General features: G+C 47.0%; 2 protein-coding genes and 1 long non-coding RNA gene across 4 annotated transcripts; 1 reads left to right on the top strand and 2 right to left on the bottom strand.

Annotated features, from left to right (window-relative positions):
* Nucleotides 1-591: 591 nt before the first annotated feature.
* On the bottom strand, nucleotides 592-3,872 carry ATP6V0B (ATPase H+ transporting V0 subunit b). 2 transcript variants are annotated; one of them, XM_079111651.1, is made up of 8 exons: nucleotides 3,690-3,872; nucleotides 2,937-2,985; nucleotides 2,632-2,715; nucleotides 2,427-2,504; nucleotides 2,176-2,245; nucleotides 2,013-2,064; nucleotides 1,602-1,792; nucleotides 592-891 (listed from the first exon to the last, which is right to left on the bottom strand). In XM_079111651.1, the coding sequence occupies exons 1-8, from the start codon at nucleotides 3,754-3,756 to the stop codon at nucleotides 865-867; spliced, it is 618 nt and encodes a 205-aa protein (XP_078967777.1). In that variant the 5' UTR covers nucleotides 3,757-3,872; the 3' UTR covers nucleotides 592-864. The 2 variants fall into 2 exon arrangements, with proteins under 2 accessions (XP_078967777.1, XP_078967778.1); XM_079111652.1 differs by lacking the exon at nucleotides 3,690-3,872 and adding an exon at nucleotides 3,080-3,621.
* Nucleotides 3,873-5,114: 1,242 nt separating this feature from the next.
* Nucleotides 5,115-6,077, top strand: LOC306664354. The gene is made up of 2 exons (XR_013764691.1): nucleotides 5,115-5,147; nucleotides 5,202-6,077. It is a non-coding gene; the product is annotated as an uncharacterized lncRNA (long non-coding RNA).
* Nucleotides 5,652-10,132, bottom strand: DPH2 (diphthamide biosynthesis 2). The gene is made up of 6 exons (XM_079145168.1): nucleotides 8,686-10,132; nucleotides 8,305-8,417; nucleotides 7,833-8,056; nucleotides 6,949-7,632; nucleotides 6,686-6,862; nucleotides 5,652-6,605 (listed from the first exon to the last, which is right to left on the bottom strand). Exons 1-6 carry the CDS (start codon nucleotides 8,830-8,832, stop codon nucleotides 6,481-6,483), a joined length of 1,470 nt encoding a protein of 489 aa, XP_079001294.1. The 5' UTR covers nucleotides 8,833-10,132; the 3' UTR covers nucleotides 5,652-6,480.
* Nucleotides 10,133-18,415: the final 8,283 nt, after the last annotated feature.

Here is an 18,415-nt window from a genome sequence, read left to right as displayed (position 1 = left end):
TCAGGCAGGGGGCTAGGAATCTCTCAACTCTTTCAGGAGAACATCATTAAATGTCGGCCAACGTACAGGAGGTTTGTGATTTTTCTGGACCCTGAAAGGTATGAACTGGAGGTGGCTGGGGCTTTTAAGGTGCCAGGAGGTGGGGTAAGATTAGGAGCAATTTAGAGATTAGACAGGAGCGGGTGGAGCTGGACAAGGTCTTATGAATGTATAAGAGTAGGGATTGTTGAAAGCAGATGGGTGCAGGGGCAGAACTATCATAAAGGCAAAGGCATAGGGTTATGATGCCTGAGGGTATACTTGTCACTGTGGCCATACAATTTGGGCCTACTGGACAGGGCCCTGAGGACATGGAGACTAGAACGACCCCTTGCACAAAAACACCAAGAGGCTGGAATGCCTTCATCCCTTCAACAGATACTCAGGGGCTACAGATCCCTTAGCCCAGCATAATCTCTCCACCCAGGAGCCAGCTTTGTCTAGAGCAGAGGTGTGTACACAGCCATAAAGTTGTCATGAGGTTGAGGCACATAAGCCTTTTACCCTTTCTTGTGAATGGTGGCGCAAGAGATCAACAGAGGCACTGACCCAGACATATACCACGTTTATTTCACAAACACTGGGAAGTTGGGTCAGGGGTGGAGATGGGGGTTACAGGTGTGCAGCTGCAGTCACCATCAGTAGCCCACTGCCCACACTGAGGATTCAGCATGGACTTTGGAGCCAATTCGACGGACAGCAAGAGGAGTGCAGGGAGGGCCCTGAACACCAAGCCCCCTGAAAGGCTACGGGGCACAGCTCCAGCTGTCCCAGGAAAACCAGCAATAAATAAGAGTAGGGCACGGCCCCACCCACACAGATCACCTAGTCACCCATCTTCACTCTGGAGGTCTGCAAAACAAAAACAGGAGACGTTAAGCAGGGACAGAGGAATAGGTAAGACAATGACCAATGACAAAATCAAAAGACTGGATGGACAGATCACAACAGATGGAGACCAGATCAAGACAGATGCACTGTTGACAAACAATATTTGGAGACAACCCCAGAGTTAGGCTGTGGGATAGCTCGAGAAAAGTGGCATATGAACAGTACCGGTCACCAAGTCAGCCCAATCAAGCATCCCCAGTCACATTTACACAGTCAGGCTAATCCTTAGTCACAAACCCAGTGTCAGACAAAAAGACACACTTTTAGACATGCTGTCCTACTCACAGGTATGTCATAGACAGAGATATACATAGGCCCTGAGAGACACAAACACCTCAAGCTGGACTGATAGACACAGACAAGATCCCAACATGGTCCAGACCACAAAGACATCATCTGTATTTCTAGAGACAGCAGGCAGGAAGAGGATGACAGATAAAATAACAGACAAAACAGACAAATAAGAGATATATACCTTTAAAGAAACAGAAAAAATAGACAAAAACAAATTGAAAGCCTTAAAAGGGGGAGACAAGAGATGGGAATGAGGTGGAAGCTATTCAAGAATTCTACAGTCATGGATGGAAAAGGAAGCACTTTAGTTCCTCTGGAAGGAGGATAAGGCTGAGTTGGAGACAAGTACACAGAAGATCCCTATGGGGATTCAGCACCTGAAGGATTGCAACGATGACCCCAAAGAGGCCGATGGCACTTCCAAATATCTCCACGATGAGAATCTTTACAAAGAGACTTGGGTTCTGAGCGTCAGCCAGGGCGGCCCCACTGCCCACGATGCCCACGCAGACTCCACAGAAGAGATTAGACAGACCCACTGTGAGACCAGCCCCAAACATGGAGTAGCCTGAGGGATAGAAAAGGGTTCACTGAGGCCAAGCCAGAAATGGGTGTAGATGAAGTCAAGGGCCCAACATGCGCTAATGGGACCAATTCCCACCCCAACCCTGCCAAGCAGGCCAGAGTAGCTAAGAGAATATAAAAATGAGAAATCCAAGCTGGGAGGTAGGAAGCAGGGAGCAAGTGTGAAGCCCCTGCTTTATATCTTTACACACCCACCCACCTACCTGCATGGTAGTTTCGATGACCAATGGCCTGGGGGTCAGTGGCACTGAAAGGCTAAGGAGGGCAAAAAAGTAATCAGAAACCACCCTTTATACCTCCCACCCCCCATCTCAAAGCAATGTTCGCACTAGAATTGATGCCTATCCCCACCCAAGTCTTCCTTACCTCAGCCATGTTGCTAATGACAATTGCCATGATGATGCCATAGATAGCCACAGCCTCACAAAAGATGATGCTGGTAGTGATAAATGGCAGAGGTGGGGACAGGAGGTGGACAAGAAAAGGAAATGAAAAAGAAATCAACCTTCCTCTCACAAAAGTCCCCAGCAGTTTTTCCTCAGCTCACATCCCACCCTATCAAGAGGCAGGCAGCCCTTCCACAGCTGGATCTGACAACCACTAGCCTTTACACTTACCTGACAAGGTTCTTGGTCTTGATTCTGGGGGCCTTCACCCCTCCCCCAATGATGGAGGAGCCTGTAATATAGATGCCCCTGGTGAAAGAATAAGTAACTGATGAGCAGAGCACAAGCTGTCACTGCCCCCACATGACTAAAAACCCAGTGACACCACCTGCTATGACTCAGTCCCTCCCCACAGTCCCACCATCCCAATATTCACCAGGCTGCCCCAACCACAGACAGGGAGATTGCTAGGCCAATGCCCAGGTTCGACCACATGAAGGGAGAAGTCTCAGTCAGGAACCTGGTGTGGAAACAGGGAAGAAAGCAATTCAGCTGTTAGGAAAGGGGGCACAAGACTCTTAGCCTCCCACTCCCCTTCAACCTCACCAGACCCAGATATTGCAATAATAGACTAAATATCTCCCGTGGTCCATGTCCCCAGCAGCCTGGGGTGGCGCGGGGCAGGGGCTCCCACCACAGAAGCAGCGCTCCTAGTGAAATTCTCCCCCTGCCCTTCCTTACCATGCCACATCAAAGCGGAAGCCCAAGTCAAAAATGGTGTAGCAGATTCCTGCAGCAACGAGAGAAAAAAAGCGTGAGGGGCTGCTCTCCAGAGAGAAGCTCCCCAACCTACAGAAGTACTGCCCAGCTGACCCGCAACCTACATCAGAGTCAAGGGAGAGTCCTCGAGCTGGCCGCCAAGTGAACCAGATACCTCCGCTCAGGCCTCCATTTTCTGCCACTCCCTCGTACCACATCTCCCTCAATGACACCACGCCCCAAGACCCTCCACAGACACGCCCGGGCAGGCCTGAACACCCTGGAGAAAGGGAAGGAGCAGCTGCTCCGTCCGGGCCCCGCCGGATCCCGCCGGCCCAGTCCGAGCCGCTGTTTACCCAGCAAGCTGTGGTGGGGGAGGGCAAACGATGGGAAAAGAGGAACCGGAGTGGCCGGCTCCTGACCCACGCAGGCAGGCCGGTGCAGAAAAGGAGGGCGGCAGTGAGACGCGAGAGCTGGCAGTACTGACAGAATCGGGCTAGCGCTGCTCTCGCGGGCCCCACCTACTGCCGCCCGCGCCCCTCATAAGCAGCCGGAGCCCCGGCCTCCTCTGTGGCGCTCAGAGGCCCCAACAGGCTGGAGGCAAGTCCCGGAGCCGGGGGCAGAGGGCCGCGCTGGGGCCTGGTATTGCTGGCAGGCAACCCCCTTCCCCCACGGGGCTCCAACCCCGCCAGCTCGGCCCGGACGCAGCCCCCGCCCGCCCGGGCCCGGCCTCACCCACGACGAGCGTGCAGGCCCAGAAGGCCACGAAGACCCCGGAGTAGAGCAGCGCTAGCCCCGTCATGGCGGCAACGACAGCGGGGGTCGGATCGGTGGGGCCAGAGCTAAGCCGCGTCCCTGCGTCCACCGTCCGCCCCGCAGTCTGTCCGCCCGCCCCGCAGCATCACCTGACGCGCCCACGTGACGCGCTAGGACCACGTGACTCCAGGCCGGGTCTTGAGCAGCTTCTCCGCTCACCTCGAGCGTGGCGACGGCGGTGACCCGCGCTGAGCATTGTGGAAGTTGTAGTCGCGCGCCTCCGGGTAGGCGCCAGCGCTTCCCCAGTGGGTACCCGGGCTTTTGGCGTCTCTTCACTGCCGTGGCTCATTCCTGCGCCTACTCACGGGCCTCCCTGGTTTAACTTCCAGCCACTGCTGATCCCTCGGGCCTGTCTCTCTACCCAATACTAGGAGGGTGTCGCCGTTTCCTCTGGCCGAAGCACGGCTCCTCAACTCATCGCCTGGCCAACACCCACTGGTCCTCAGAAGTCATTCTTCCAGGACACCTTCCCTAACCCACAGGCGGGGTGGGCCTGCCTGCTCTGGGTTTCCAGGAGGCCCTGGGGATACATAAAAAAACTAAAGTAAGGTCATGTAACTCCCCTGCTTAAACGTCTCGATGGCTCACATTTTCATTCAAAAGAAAAGGCCAAAATTCTTAGTGGCCTAGCGATGCAGCTCCCCACACCTCCTCCCTTAATTTTTGTTTCTTTTGCAGTGCAGGTGGATGGAACCCAGAGCCTCGAGCCTGCTAGGCAAGGGTTCTACCACTGAGCTACATTCCCAACCCTGACTACTACGTCTTCTAATACTCCTCCACTCTTTCTTCTGGGTGTACTGTTCTTCATGGTATTCCTTGAACGTTCCAGCCACGCCCCCACCTCGTTGCTCTTGAATTCATTCTGGCTGCTTCTCCTAATTATTCGGGTGACTCACTTTGTAACGTCTTTGCTTACCTTCTTCAAAGGCCTTCCCTAACTATACTATGTAGCATTGCAACCCTCCTCTTCCTGAAACCCTTATCTCTGTCCCAGCTTTTATTTCCCAGTGGTACATACTTCTCTCCACTTTGTATAGGAAGTATTTTATTCTGTTTGTCAGTCTACCCCCAGAGTGTAAGCACCATGCTTTCTGTTATACTCACTGCCGCATTAGTGTCTGGCAGAGTGGGTCCTCAATGCACGTTTATAAAACACATGATTGGTCAGGTGTGAGGGTGCATGCCTGCAATCCCAGGGATTCCGCAGGAGGATGGCAAACTCAAGGCCAGCCTCAACAACTTAGCTGAGGAATAGTTTTGTCTCAAAATAAGAAAGAGAGAGAGAGAGAGAGAGAGAGAGAGAGAGAGAGAGAGAGAGAGAGAGAGAGAGAGAGAGAGAGAGAGAGAGAGACACTGGGGATGTAGCTCAGTGGTAAAGTACCTCTTGGTTCAATCTTCAATACCTGGTACTAAAAATAAACGGTAAGTAAGGTCATGTAACTCCTTTGCTTCTGCCTCTACCATTAGATAGGGGACTCCAAGGGAAAGAAAGCAGATCTGGAAAATGCCAGCAAATGTGGAGAATGAACAGGTGAGTCTTTCCACTTTATTCCTCTCAATCTTTAGGGCCCAGCAACTCCACTTTGCTCGAAGTACCGTGATGGTTCATGCCTGTAAACCCAAATGGTCTTTACACTCCTTTTTTTCTGATGATTATTTATTTCCTCAAGATCCAGCTTAGGTATCCCCTTTGGGAAGCCTCATCTGAGTCCTTGTCAGGTGCCTGCTATGGAATTCAGTGGCCCCTTGGGCTGCCCTCTTCACAGTACTGTTCAGTGTGGTCACTGAATATTTTTCTCTTCCCCAACTACACAGTGAGGACATTACAATTCACATGTCTGTCCATAGAACCTAAATGTTTGATGAACAAAAAGAAACAGAAGAAAGTATTTGGTTTATTTAAATTTCTGTGATCTCCCTGAGAAAACAAGACTGAGTCCACACAGACCAACACAGTCCAATAAGAGTTTTCTGTAATGATGCAAATGTCCTATAATTGTGCTGTCGCTTCACACAGCTATTTGAGTGCTTGAAATGTGATTAGCATGATTGAAATACTGAGTTTTAATCTAATTAACTTAAATTTAAATAGCCAATAGCTATGTGTATCTAATGCCTACAGTACTGAACAGGGCAGAGCTAGACTAGTGGTTCTTGCCTAGGAGCATCTGAGAACCCATGGGGGATATTTGTCAATGTCTGCAGACATTTTTGGATGTCAAAATTGGGGGTGGGTATTTCTGATGCCTAGTGGGCATTGCTGCTAAACATTCTACCATAAACTGTACAGCTTCCTCAACAAATAATTATCTGGTCCAAAATGTTAACAGTACTGAGGTTGAGAAACTCTGGTCTGGACCATCAAGCACCAGCCCTTTAACATACGTAGACCCTCAACTGCAGAACAGAAACAGGGATTGGCTACCAGTCCTGGACTGCTCCCAGGACAGATGGGCCCAGGCCTCAGGGAAGTACCCAAGCCTTTTGTTCCATCAAACAAGAGGCAGTTACTAAGCCAATATGTGCTGAGCCTCACAGCAGGGCCAGAGTAGGACAGGCTCAGATCCCATCCTCAATGAGGGCTTTCTGCCTTCTCTCCATCCAGGTTCCTTCAAAGATCCTAGAGGGGTGATGAGAAGTTGGTGCAGAGAGCACTAAAGGTCCTAGCAGCGACTCATAAGTTTCTCTGTGTCTCTGGCCCCATGTGCTGTCAGCTGCTTCCCTCATCCTCATAGGCGATGGCAATCCCTCGTCTTCCACTCACAGCTTCTGTCACCAGTGTCTGACCCAGGCGGGGCTCCAGCCCCTTCCAGCTTCGGGAACTAAGGAATGAGGCTGTAGAGAGAGGTGGTTCAGGCTGAGTGGGCTGGATCTGGAGGAAGAGTCCAGCAGGGGGCAGAGACTTGCACACTGACCTGCTGGGCTGCTCTCAACCAGTTCCAGCTGGGGACGTGGGGTCAGAGCAGAACATTCAGAATCATTTGATAAATTCCAGGTAGGTGGGGGTCGGAGCTCCCCAGAAATGAGAGACACATCTGGGGTGCTCCATAGCTCTGACTCAGGTGGTGGGAGGGGCACATGGAAGGGAGAGCCTGGAAAGGAGGGACAGAGAAAATTCATATCACCCCCACAACTCCATGCCCCAAGTTTCTAGTTCAGGCAGTGCCCCATCACTCACCAGGCAACAAGTCTGCATAATGTGTGAGATGAGGAGCCAGTCCTGGAGGTGGCCAGGCAGGGTTGCAGGCAGCTTCCAGTTCACATGGTGCCAGTACAGGCCGGAAGAAGCCACCAGAAAGCTGGGGGGCTAGGGCACCCAGAGGACAGGCCAAGAGCACAAAGACATCCATCTCAGGAAAGTTGGCAAGCTTGGCAGGGGTGGGCTGCCCCAGGGCCAACACATAGCTACGTTTGCCAGCAGCCTTAGTTAGGTTCCGCAAGTGTGCTAGTGCCTCACGGTGTTGAGCCACACCCATTGTGCCTGCCAATAGCCCTACCACACGGGCATCTCTGGCCCTTTCCACCAGATACCGTCTTCGTGCCCTTAGCCGCCCAGCCCGGGCACTCTCATCCTGTGTTTGTCCTGTATCTGGGCAACAGGAGGAGAAGGGCCGCCCTGGTGCCCACCCCAAGAGCAGCCGGCTCAGGTCTGGATCAAGGTCAGGGTCAGAGCTTGCCTCAGAACCCCCCACATAGAAGGCACCATATTCTTCCAGACATCTTCCTAAGGCCAGGGGGAAGCGGCGCCCAAAGCGCTCCAGCGGTTCAGGCACTGGTCTGGGGGACCCCACTGGCAGGGGAAGAGCTGGGCTAGAGATAAGCAGATCCTTGTACCTCGGGCGCAGGAGAGTGGCCAAGGTCTCTGGAAGAGAAGGAGGGGGTGTCAGGGCTGGGGCCTGGCAAACTGGGAGTTCCCTCATCTCCAGGAGACTAAATGTGACCCAAAAGTGAAGAATGGGGCCAACCCATATCAACAGCTATATGGAAATGTACTGAAATAGGGAAATTAAGGCATACAGCTGTGGGCCCACCCTTCCCTACTGCACAGGCATAACTCCTCACCCAGGGCGTGGGCACAGGCGGGCTCACTCAGTAGTACTACAGGTGCTGTGGGGTCTGGGTTCTGTGCTTCAAAGGCCTTGGCACAGAGCTCCAAGGCCACAGAACGTTGTCCAAAGACGAAGGCAACAGGCAGTGGTCGGGCTGGGGGACTTAAGCAGGCAGGTCCAAAGTGTACAAGGGCCTGAGCTCCAGCTTGCTCAGCACCCAGTACATCTACACAGCAGCTGCAGGAAAGATACCATCAGTAAGAGAGGTTCCCATCTGGAGGTGAGTTGCTGTCATCAATGAGAAATATGGCCAGTGAAGAAAATGGTAAGATGAAAAGAAGACACTGTCACTGAGGGGAGCTAGTATCAGCAGGAAAATCATCATTGTCCTCTGGGAAACACGGCCAGTGAAGGCAGACACTGTCAAAGGGAAACCCATCGGGCCTGGATCCCCAGGTCTGGCCCACTTAAGCTGGAGGTCACACCTGCCATAGACTGTGTCCCCTAAAATGAACATCTTCGATCCCGTGGTCTCCTCCAGTCGTGCAGCCACTGCCCCAGCGTCTCCCAACATCTGGTCAGGGAACTGCAAAGCCACCTGTAAGCAATAAACCGTGGAATCAGGAATAGCCTCTGCCCCACCGAGGGCTTCTTCAAAGGAAATATTCTGGGAGCCCCGACTCGACCTCAAAGTCTGAAGTCCCAGAGGGGCACTCCTTCCGACGGAATGAGCAGCGGGTGGTCTACAAGCCGCGGGGAGACTGATAGCCCCCACTCCCCGTGCTCCTGAAATCCCCCCAGAACCCGATCCTCTTGGCGACCCAACGCCAGAGAGGTGAGCCAGCCCTCTCTAAGTCTGCCCTCACCCGTTGGCACCCCACGTCGCGGACAAATCTAATGACTCCCTCCAGTTCGTATACACGGTCCAGGTCCGCGAGAGGAGTGAGCTGTCCCGGGACTCCCGCCTCCCGCTGCAGGGCCGCCTCCGCGGGGCTGCTAAACGTAGACTCCATGAAGCACAGCTTGGATGGCAGAATGCAGCGGAGGGCTGCCTCGTCGACTTCGGGGTCCGTACCCTCAGAAGCAGTACTCCAGGGGTCAGAGTCACTTTATGAGGAGAAGGGGAACCAGCTTGTCTGCTCCTCGTGAATTCCAACTACAGCCTGCAAACTCGTGTTCCTCCGCAGTACAGGGGCACGTCTGGGGAGACTACTTCCGGGTTCGAGGCGTGGCCCATGGCAGCTTTACCAATCCTAAGCCAGCACCGCTCCCGCTCTCCAATCCTCGCTTCCAGGTCCCGCAGAGAACCAATGACCTGCGTGGCCAAAGCCAATCGGAAGTGCCACAGAGGAAGGCGCGGGGCTTCATGGGAGTTGTAGTCACCCTGGCCGCCAATTCCCCGTAGGGGCGCTGTCGGGTTCAACCCACCGACCACCTTAGGGAACTTCGACAGACTCCCTAAAAGTCACTATCTCCGGGCTCTCTACCACTGAGGAGTTCCTATCCGGCGGTCACGAACGATCTCATGCGTACTATATCACCTGCGGGGCATCATTGCACCATTTTTAACTCACCGCCAAACTGCCTGGGTTTGAATATCACCCTTGGCCACTTATTGAATGGGGGTTTAACAATACCTCCTGATAGGATTGTCCTGAGAGTCAAATTAAGTCACTTATAACGCTTTACAAATTAGTCCTTTGAATATCCCATTTGCTATTATTCTCATGGCAGCCTGTCAATCGGGCAAACTTTGAGCACTTACTGATCACCTTAGTCTCTGAATTAAGAACTATCCCATTTTTACAGAAAAGATACTCAGATTTGAAAAGACTAACTAAAAAGAAACAGTAGGTCAGTGGTACAATCCGCATAAAAGCCAAGTCTACTGATTTCAGAAGTTGAACTTATTCCTTATTCTCCTACCTTATAGATGGTGGTGGTTTTTTTTGTTTTTGTTTTTGTTTTTTTTTTTTTTTTGTTTGTTTGTTTGTTTTTGGTTGTTGTTGTTTTGGTAAGGGGGTTGTCCTGGGTATTGAACTCAGGGGCACTCAACCACTGAGCCACATCCCCAGCCCTATTTTGTATTTTATTTAGAGACAGGGTCTCAATGAGTTGCTTAGCGCCCCACTTTTGCTGAAGCTGGCTTTTAATTCTCCATCCTCCTGCCTCAGCCTTCAGAGCTGCTGGAATTATAGGTGTGTGTCTCCACTCCCGGCTTCTCCTATCTTATATAACCTTCATTTGTCGTGGAGACAGGTGGAGGTGGAGGTAGGAGCAGGACACCTGGACACCAGGTGGTAGGGAAAAAAAATAAAAGTATGTAAACAACAACAGGTGTTGGCGAAGATGTGGGGAGAAAGGTACACTCATACATTGCTGGTGGGTCTGCAAATTAGTGCAGCCACTCTGGAAAGCAGGGTGGAGATTCCTCAGAAAGCTTGAAATGGAGCTATCATTTGACCCAGCTATCCCACTCCTTGGCCTATACCCAAAGGACTTAAAATCAGCATACTACAGAGATACAGCCATATCAATGTTCATAGCTGCTCAATTCACAATAGCCAGACTATGGAACCAACCTAGATGCCCTTCAATTGATGAATGGATAAAGAAACTGTGGTATATATATACAATGGAATATTACTCAGCCATAAAGAATGATAAAATTATGGCATTTGCAGACAAATGGATGAAATTGGAGAATATCATGCTAAGTGAGATAAGCCAATCTCAAAAAACCAAAGGTCGAATGATCTCGCTGATAAGTGGATGAGGACACATAAAGGGGGGAGGGAGGGGTTAGTGTTAGAGTTAGGGTTAGGGAGGGGGGCAAGAATGGAGGAAGGAAGGACTGTACAGAGGGAAAAGAGGGGTGGGGGGAAGGGAAAAATAACAATGAATCAAACAACATTACCCTATGTAAATTTATGATTACACAAATGGTATGCCTTTACGCCATGTACAGAGAAACAACATGTATCCCATTTGTTTACAATTTAAAAAATGAAAAAAAAAATAAAAGTATGTGAAACATTTCCATGTACCCCAGGAACGAGGAATCAAGAATAATGTGAAAATGGTACTGAGAAGGGTTAGGGGAAGGGGGACAGAGTAGCTTTATGATGAGGGGGACTGATGCTAGCTGTTGTGGGAAGACATGGAGTGAAAAAGAATGGAGGACAGAATTTCTGCAATGGTTGAGGGAAAAATGGAGTGGGATGAATGTGGGCACAACCAGTTCCCCTCTCAAGGGGACCGAAAGTTCATGGAAGGGAATGAGAACTCAGTCCTGCTCTTCAGATTTGCATGTGTTGGGGGGGCAGGGTATAGGGGATTGAAGCCCAGGACTCTCTACCACTGAACTGTATCCCCAGTGGTTCCCCTACACATTTTTGAGACAGTCTCACTAGGTTGACAAGGCTGCCCTTGAACTTGCGATTCTGCTGCCTCAGCCTCCTGAGTTGCTGAAATTACAGGTGCTCTGAAGAGCACCACCATGCTCTTCAGATCTTATTGAGAAGGCTGAGGTGCTTGAGAGGCAGCCCAGGTGGGACTACGGCTGGGAAGACAAAGGGAGGCAACACTGCTAAAGAGAAGAAAGCAAGAGCAGGTCAGGAACTGTCCTTGGTACTGACAGAGCCCTGATCATCTGTGCTGAAGATCCCTAGAAGTAGGAAGTTATGGGTGGACATGTATAGGGAATGCAGCACCTTCTCCCCACCCCACCAAACAACCACTCAGTCCTACTTTCCTCTTTCTTTCTGTGTGTGCACATGTGAGGACTGAAGCCAGTACCTTGCAAGTTAAGTGTTCTATCACTGAGTAACATTCTCAGCCCTCATTTTTTTTAAAGCCCACCTCAACCATGTGCAAATTTGGGTGCTTTAAAAACCCCACGCTAGCCAGGTGCAGTGGTGTACTCTTATAATCCCAGCAGCTCAGGAAGCTGAGGCAGGAGGTCTGCAAATTTGAGGTCAACCTCAGCAACTTAGCAAGACCCTGTCTCAAAATAAAGATTTTTAAAAGGGGTCAGTGATGTAGTTCAGTAGTTAAGCACCCCTTGGTTCAATCCCTGGTACCAAAAAAAAATCAAACAAACAAAAACATGACACCATCCAGGAGCAGTGGTGCAAGCCTGTAATCTCAGTGACTCAGGAGGCTGAGGCAGGAGGATTGCAAGTTCAAGATCAACTTCAGCGACTAAGTGAGGTCCTAAGAACTTAGCGAGATCCTGTCTCAAAATAAAAAAATGGGAGGATCCAAGATGGCGGACTAGAGGGAGGCTGCATTCCTTGTCGCTCCGGAACGCCGGTTTCAAGCAGAGGATATCTGTTTCTCGGTGAGGCAGTTTTTGCTGCTTATCGATCCCCTGGTGTTTACCCATTTGTCTGCTGTGATGACCTGCAATCTGCCAGCATATTGACGCTTTTTGGAGAGCAGATTGCTCACTGTCAGGTGTCTATCATCCGCCATTTGCCGGCCTCTCGCCTGTCCATTGCCTGCCTTACCCCTATCCATCACCCAATGGTCGAGGTTCACCTCCCGATCGTCCGACAGCTGCCAGCAGATTGACCGCAGACCGCCAGTGGAGAACCAGCTGCCTGCTATCGCCTGGAAGTTCACTGTTACAGTACCTGCAGGTTTGATTACACGTGGCTGCCGCCATTTTGAGACAACAGCCAGGCCCCGTAAGATTCCTGGCCGGACTGACTGAGCCCGTCTCCAGGATCCCTCAGCCCGACTGATCACTCCCTGCCTCTGGGGCCCTCACATCAACTGACTGCTCCCTGCCGCCAGGACCCCCAGACCAACTGCGCCCTATCACCGGGAACCCAGACCGACTGATTGCACCCGGCCTCCTGGATCCCACAACCACACCAAACACACCCGACCTCCAGGACCCCTGCTGGACCAACTGCATCCCGTCTCCAGGACCTCCAGCTGACCACATCCACCCCTGAGCTGCAACTCCCCATTTGCCAACACATTTGGAAACCAGAGCGGCCATCTTGGATAATCCTGGATGCCGTGGCTCGGATCTTTGGGTGGGCCAAATCCCATCCTGAGACGCCTGCTGGAGGCTTGAAGCTCATTGTCAGGTACCTCTCATGCATCAGGCTACTGAACACTGGGAGGTTTCATTAGTATATGACTGTTATACAGTAGATTTTCTTTTTTCTCCTTTTTAAAAAAATTTAAATTTTTATTTCCTTACTTTCCTTGCTTTCTTTTCCTTTTGTTTACCTATTCCCTCAGAGTCTCTTTCTCCCTTTTTTGCATGCTAACATCTGATCTCTTTTGATTACACTCTCACCCTTTCTATTTTCTAGAACTTCTGTATATTCTTTTCTTATCCCATTAACAGCCACATTCTACATCCCTCTGCATCCTCTTTGTCCTCCATTAGAAACTGCAGACCTTACTGCAAACCTGTTTGTTTTACCAAAGACAACATTTGAACTCATTTTGTTTATTATGACAATTTTGTTATTGTCCCCATAGGGGCTATTTGGTCTAGGATTGCATAGTGTCTGATTTGGGCACTGCTAATATTGATCTCCCCTTAAAGAAAGGGTTTTGGAAACCTATACGGCCACTATAAGCCTATAGGGGGAAATCTGTAATACCCCAGATCTGCACTGCTAGAGGGGAAGATACATGAACAACATGAAAAAACAAGGGAAGAAAGTGATCCAAACAAATCTAGATTCTATATTAATAGAATACAATGACAGTATGTTAGAAGAAATGTCAGAAAAGGACTTCAGATTACACATGATTAAGATGATTTGCGAAGCAAAGAATGAGATAAGAGAGCAAATGCAGGCAATGAATGATAATACCAATAAGCTGAAAGAGCAAGTGCAGGAAGCAAAAGATCATTTCAACAAACAGAGATTCTCAAAAAAAAAAAAAAAAAAACCAAATGGAAATCCTTGAAATAAAGGAGACAATAAACCAAATAAAAAACTCAATGGAAAGCATCACCAACAGACTAGACCACTTGGAAGACAGAACCTCAATGAAGACAAAATATTTAATCTTGAAAATAAAGTGGCCCAAACAGAGAAGATAGTAAGAAATCATGAACAGAATCTCCAAGAACTATGGGACATCATGAAAAGACCAAATTTAAGAATTATTGGGATTGAGGAAGGCACAGAGATGCAAACCAAAGGAATGAACAACCTATTCAATGAAATAATATCAGAAAATTTCCCAAACCTGAAGAATGAAATGGAAAATCAAATACAAGAGGCTTACAGAACACCAAATTCACAGAATCACAACAGATCCACACCAAGGCACATTATAATGAAAATGCCTAACATTCAAAATAAAGATAGGATTTTGAAGGCTGTGAGAGAAAAGCATCAGATTGCATATAGGGGGAGACCAATACGGATAGCAGCGGACTTCTCAACGCAGACTCTAAAAGCTAGAAGGGCCTGGACCAACATATTTCAAGCTCTGAAAGAACATGGTTGCCAACCAAGAATCCTATACCCAGCAAAACTAACCTTCAGATTTGAAGATGAAATAAAATCCTTCCATGATAAACAAAAGTTAAGAGAATTTACAATTAGAAAGCCTGCACTACAGAATGTTCTTAACAAAATATTCCATGAGGAGGAAATGAAAAACAACAATGTAGGTCAGCAAAGGGAGGAACTACCTTAGAGAAAAACCACTCAAAGGAGAAACCAAGCCAACTTAAAAACCAAAAATAAGCCCAAATGACTGGGAATACAAATCATTTCTCAATAATAACCCTGAACGTTAATGGCCTAAACTCCTCGATCAAAAGACAAAGACTGGCAGAATGGATTAAAAAGAAAGACCCAATAATATGCTGCCTGCAAGAGACTCATCTCATAGAAAAAGACATCCACAGACTAAAAGTGAAAGGATGGGAAAAAACCTACCACACACATGGACTCAGTAAAAAAGCGGGGGTTTCCATCCTTATATCAGATAAAGTGGACTTCAAGCCAAAGTTAGTCAGAAGGGATAAAGAAGGACATTTCATATTGCTTAAGGGAACCATAAATCAGGAAGACATAATGATAGTAAATATTTATGCCCCAAACAATGGTGCATCCCTGTACATCAAACAAATCCTTCTCAATTTCAAGAATCACATAGACCACAACACAGTAATTCTGGGCGATTTTAATGCACCGCTGTCACCACTAGATAGATCTTCCAAACAAAATCCAACCAAAGAAACCATAGAACTCAATAACACAATCAATAACATAGACTTAATAGACATATATAGAATATTCCATCCATCAACGAGCGTATACACTTTCTTCTCAGCAGCACATAGAACCTTCTCGACAACAGACCATGTGTTATGCCACAAAGCAGCCCTTAGGAAATGCAAAAAAATAGAGATACTGCCTTGTGTTCTATCAGATCATAATGGACTGAGAGTAGAAATCAATGACAAAATAAACAAAGGAAATTACTCCAACACTTGGAGACTAAATAATATGCTATTGAATGAAACATGGATAACAAAAAACATCAGGGAGGAGATTAAAAAATTCTTAGAGGTCAATGAGAATGATGATACAACATATCAAAATCTCTGGGACACTATGAAAGCGGTACTAAGAGGAAAATTTATTGCATGGAGTGCATTCCAGAAAAGAATGAAAAGTCAACAATTAAATGACCTAACATTACAGCTCAAAGCCCTAGAAAAAGAAGAACAGAATAACAAAAGTAGCAAAAGTAGTAGAAGACAGGAAATAATTAAAATCAGAGCTGAAATCAATGAAATTGAAACAAAAGAAACTATTCAAAAAATTGACAAAACAAAAAGCTGGTTCTTTGAGAAAGTAAACAAAATAGATAAACCCTTAGCCACACTATCAAAGAGAAGGAGAGAGAAGACTCAAATTACTAAAATACATGATGCAAAAGGAAATATCACAACAGACACCACTGAGATACAGAACATAATGAGAAGCTACTTTGAGAATCTGTATTCCAACAAAATAGAAACTACCGAAGACATTGACAAATTTCTAGAGACATATGCTCCTCCCAAACTGAACCAGGAGGACATACACAATTTAAACAGATCAATATCAAGCAATGAAATAGAAGAAGCCATTAAAAATCTACCATCCAAGAAAAGCCCAGGACCAGACAGATTCTCAGCCAAGTTCTACAAGACCTTCAAAGAAGAACTCATTCCAATACTTCTCAAAGTATTCCAGGAAATAGAAAAGGGGTACCCTACCAAACTCATTCTATGAAGTTAATATCACCGTCATACCCAAACCAGGAAAAGACACATCAAGGAAAGAAAATTTTAGACCAATATCCTTGATGAATATAGATGCAAAGATCCTTAACAAAATATTGGCAAACCGTATCCAAAAACATATTAAGAAAATTGTGCACCACAATCAAGTGGGGTTCACTCCTGGAATGCAAGGATGGTTCAACATTCGTAAATCAATAAACGTAATCCATCATGTCAATAGACTTAAGGATAAGAATCATATGGTTATTTCAATTGACACAGAAAAAGCGTTTGACAAAATACAACACCCCTTCATGCTGAAAACACTAGAAAAAATAGGGATAGTAGGAACATACCTGAACATTGCAAAGGCTATTCATGCTAAGCCCATGGCCAACATCATTCTTAATGGAGAAAAACTGACACCATTCCCTTTAAAAATGGGAACAAGACAGGGATGTCCTCTTTCACCACTTCTATTGAACATTGTCCTTGAATCTCTAGCCAGAGCAATTAGGCAGACTAAAGAAATTAGAGGGATACAAATAGAAAAAGAGGAACTTAAGCTGTCACTATTTGCAGATGACATGATTCTATATTTAGAGGATCCAAAAACCTCCTCCAGAAAACTTCTAGACCTCATCAATGAATTCAGCAAAATAGCAAGCTATAAAATCAACACACATAAATCCACAGCATTTTTATACGCAAGCGATGAAACAGCTGAAAGGGAAATGAGGAAAACAACTCCATTTGCAATAGCCTCAAAAAAAATAAAATACTTGGGCATCAATCTAACCAAAGAGGTAAAAGATCTCTACAATGAAAACTACAAACACTGAAGAAAGAAATTAAGGAAGACCTTAGAAGATGGAAAGATCTCCCATGTTCTTGGATAGGCAGAATTAATATTGTCAAAATGGCCATACTACCAAAAGTGCTATACAGATTCAATGCAATTCCAATTAAAATCCCAATGACGTACCTCACAGAAATAGAGCAAGCAATCATGAAATTCATCTGGAAGAATAAGAAACCCAGAATAGCTAAAGCAATCCTTAGCAGGAAGAATGAAACAGGGGGTATCGCAATACCAGAACTTCAACTATACTACAAAGCAATAGTAACAAAAACAGCATGGTATTGGCACCAAAATACACAGGTAGATCAATGGTATAGGATAGAGGACACAGACACAAACCCAAATAAATACAATTTTCTAATACTAGACAAAGGTGCCAAAAATATGCAATGGAGAAAAGATAGCCTCTTCAACAAATGGTGCTGAGAAAACCAGAAATCCATATGCAACAGAATGAAACTAAACCCCTATCTCTCACCCTGCACAAAACTCAACTCACAATGGATCAAGGACCTTGAAATCAGACCAGAGACCCTGCATCTTATAGAAGAAAAAGTAGGTCCAAATCTTCACCTTGTTGGCTTAGGATCAGAATTCCTTAACAGGACTCCCATACCACAAGAAATAAAAGCAAGAATCAACAACTGGGATAGATTCAAACTAAATAGCTTTCTCTCAGCAAAGGAAACTATCAGCAATGCGAAGAGAGAGCCTACAGAGTGGGAGAATATCTTTGCCACTCATACTTCAGATAGAGCACTAATTTTCAGAATTTATAAAGAACTCAAAAAACTCTACACCAAGAATACAAATAACCCAATCAACAAATGGGCTAAGGATATGAACAGATGCTTCACAGAAGAAGATCTACAAGCAATCAACAAACATATGAAAAAATGTTCACCATCTTTAGTTATAAGAGAAATGCAAATCAAAACTACCCTAAGATTCCATCTCACCCCAATTAGAATGGCGATTATCAAGAATACAAGCAACAACAGGTGTTGGAGAGGATGTGGGGAAAAAGGTGGGGATTGCTGGTGGGGATGCAAATGAGTGCAGCCACTCTGGAAAGCAGGGTGGAGATTCCTTAGAAAACTTGGAATGGACCTACCATTTGACCCAGCTATCCCACTCCTTGGCCTATACCCAAAGGACTTAAAATCAGCATACTACAGAGATACAGCCACATCAATGTTCATAGAGGCTCAATTCACAATAGCCAGACTATGGAACCAACCTAGATGCCCTTCAATTGATGAATGGATAAAGAAACTGTGGTATATATATACAATGGAATATTACTCAGCTATAAAGAATAATAAAATTATGGCATTTGCAGGCAAATGGATGAAATTGGAGAATATCATGTTAAGTGAGATAAGCCAATCTCAAAAATCCAAAAGAGGAATGATCTCACTGATAAGTGGATGATGACACTTAATGGGGGTGGGAGGGGGGCAAGAAT

Source organism: Sciurus vulgaris (genome assembly GCF_902686455.1).
Source record: "Sciurus vulgaris genome assembly, chromosome: 1".
NCBI lineage: Eukaryota > Metazoa > Chordata > Mammalia > Rodentia > Sciuridae > Sciurus > Sciurus vulgaris.
The sequence above is the reverse complement of the archived record's forward strand: the minus strand, read 5'-3'. Positions and strand labels throughout refer to the sequence as shown.

Excerpts from the sequence above, each read along its gene's own strand:
- ATP6V0B (XM_079111651.1), bottom strand. The coding sequence starts at position 3,756 with ATGACGGGGCTAGCGCTGCTCTACTCCGGGGTCTTCGTGGCCTTCTGG. Across the intron at positions 2,716-2,936 it reads TTCCGCTTTGATGTGGCATG|GTTCCTGACTGAGACTTCTC; the intron begins GTAAGGAAGGGC and ends TTTCCACACCAG. Across the intron at positions 1,793-2,012 it reads TCATCGAAACTACCATGCAG|GCTACTCCATGTTTGGGGCT; the intron begins GTAGGTGGGTGG and ends TCTATCCCTCAG.
- DPH2 (XM_079145168.1), bottom strand. The coding sequence starts at position 8,832 with ATGGAGTCTACGTTTAGCAGCCCCGCGGAGGCGGCCCTGCAGCGGGAG. Across the intron at positions 8,418-8,685 it reads GCGACGTGGGGTGCCAACGG|GTGGCTTTGCAGTTCCCTGA; the intron begins GTGAGGGCAGAC and ends TATTGCTTACAG. Across the intron at positions 8,057-8,304 it reads GGGGACACAGTCTATGGCAG|CTGCTGTGTAGATGTACTGG; the intron begins GTGTGACCTCCA and ends TCTTTCCTGCAG.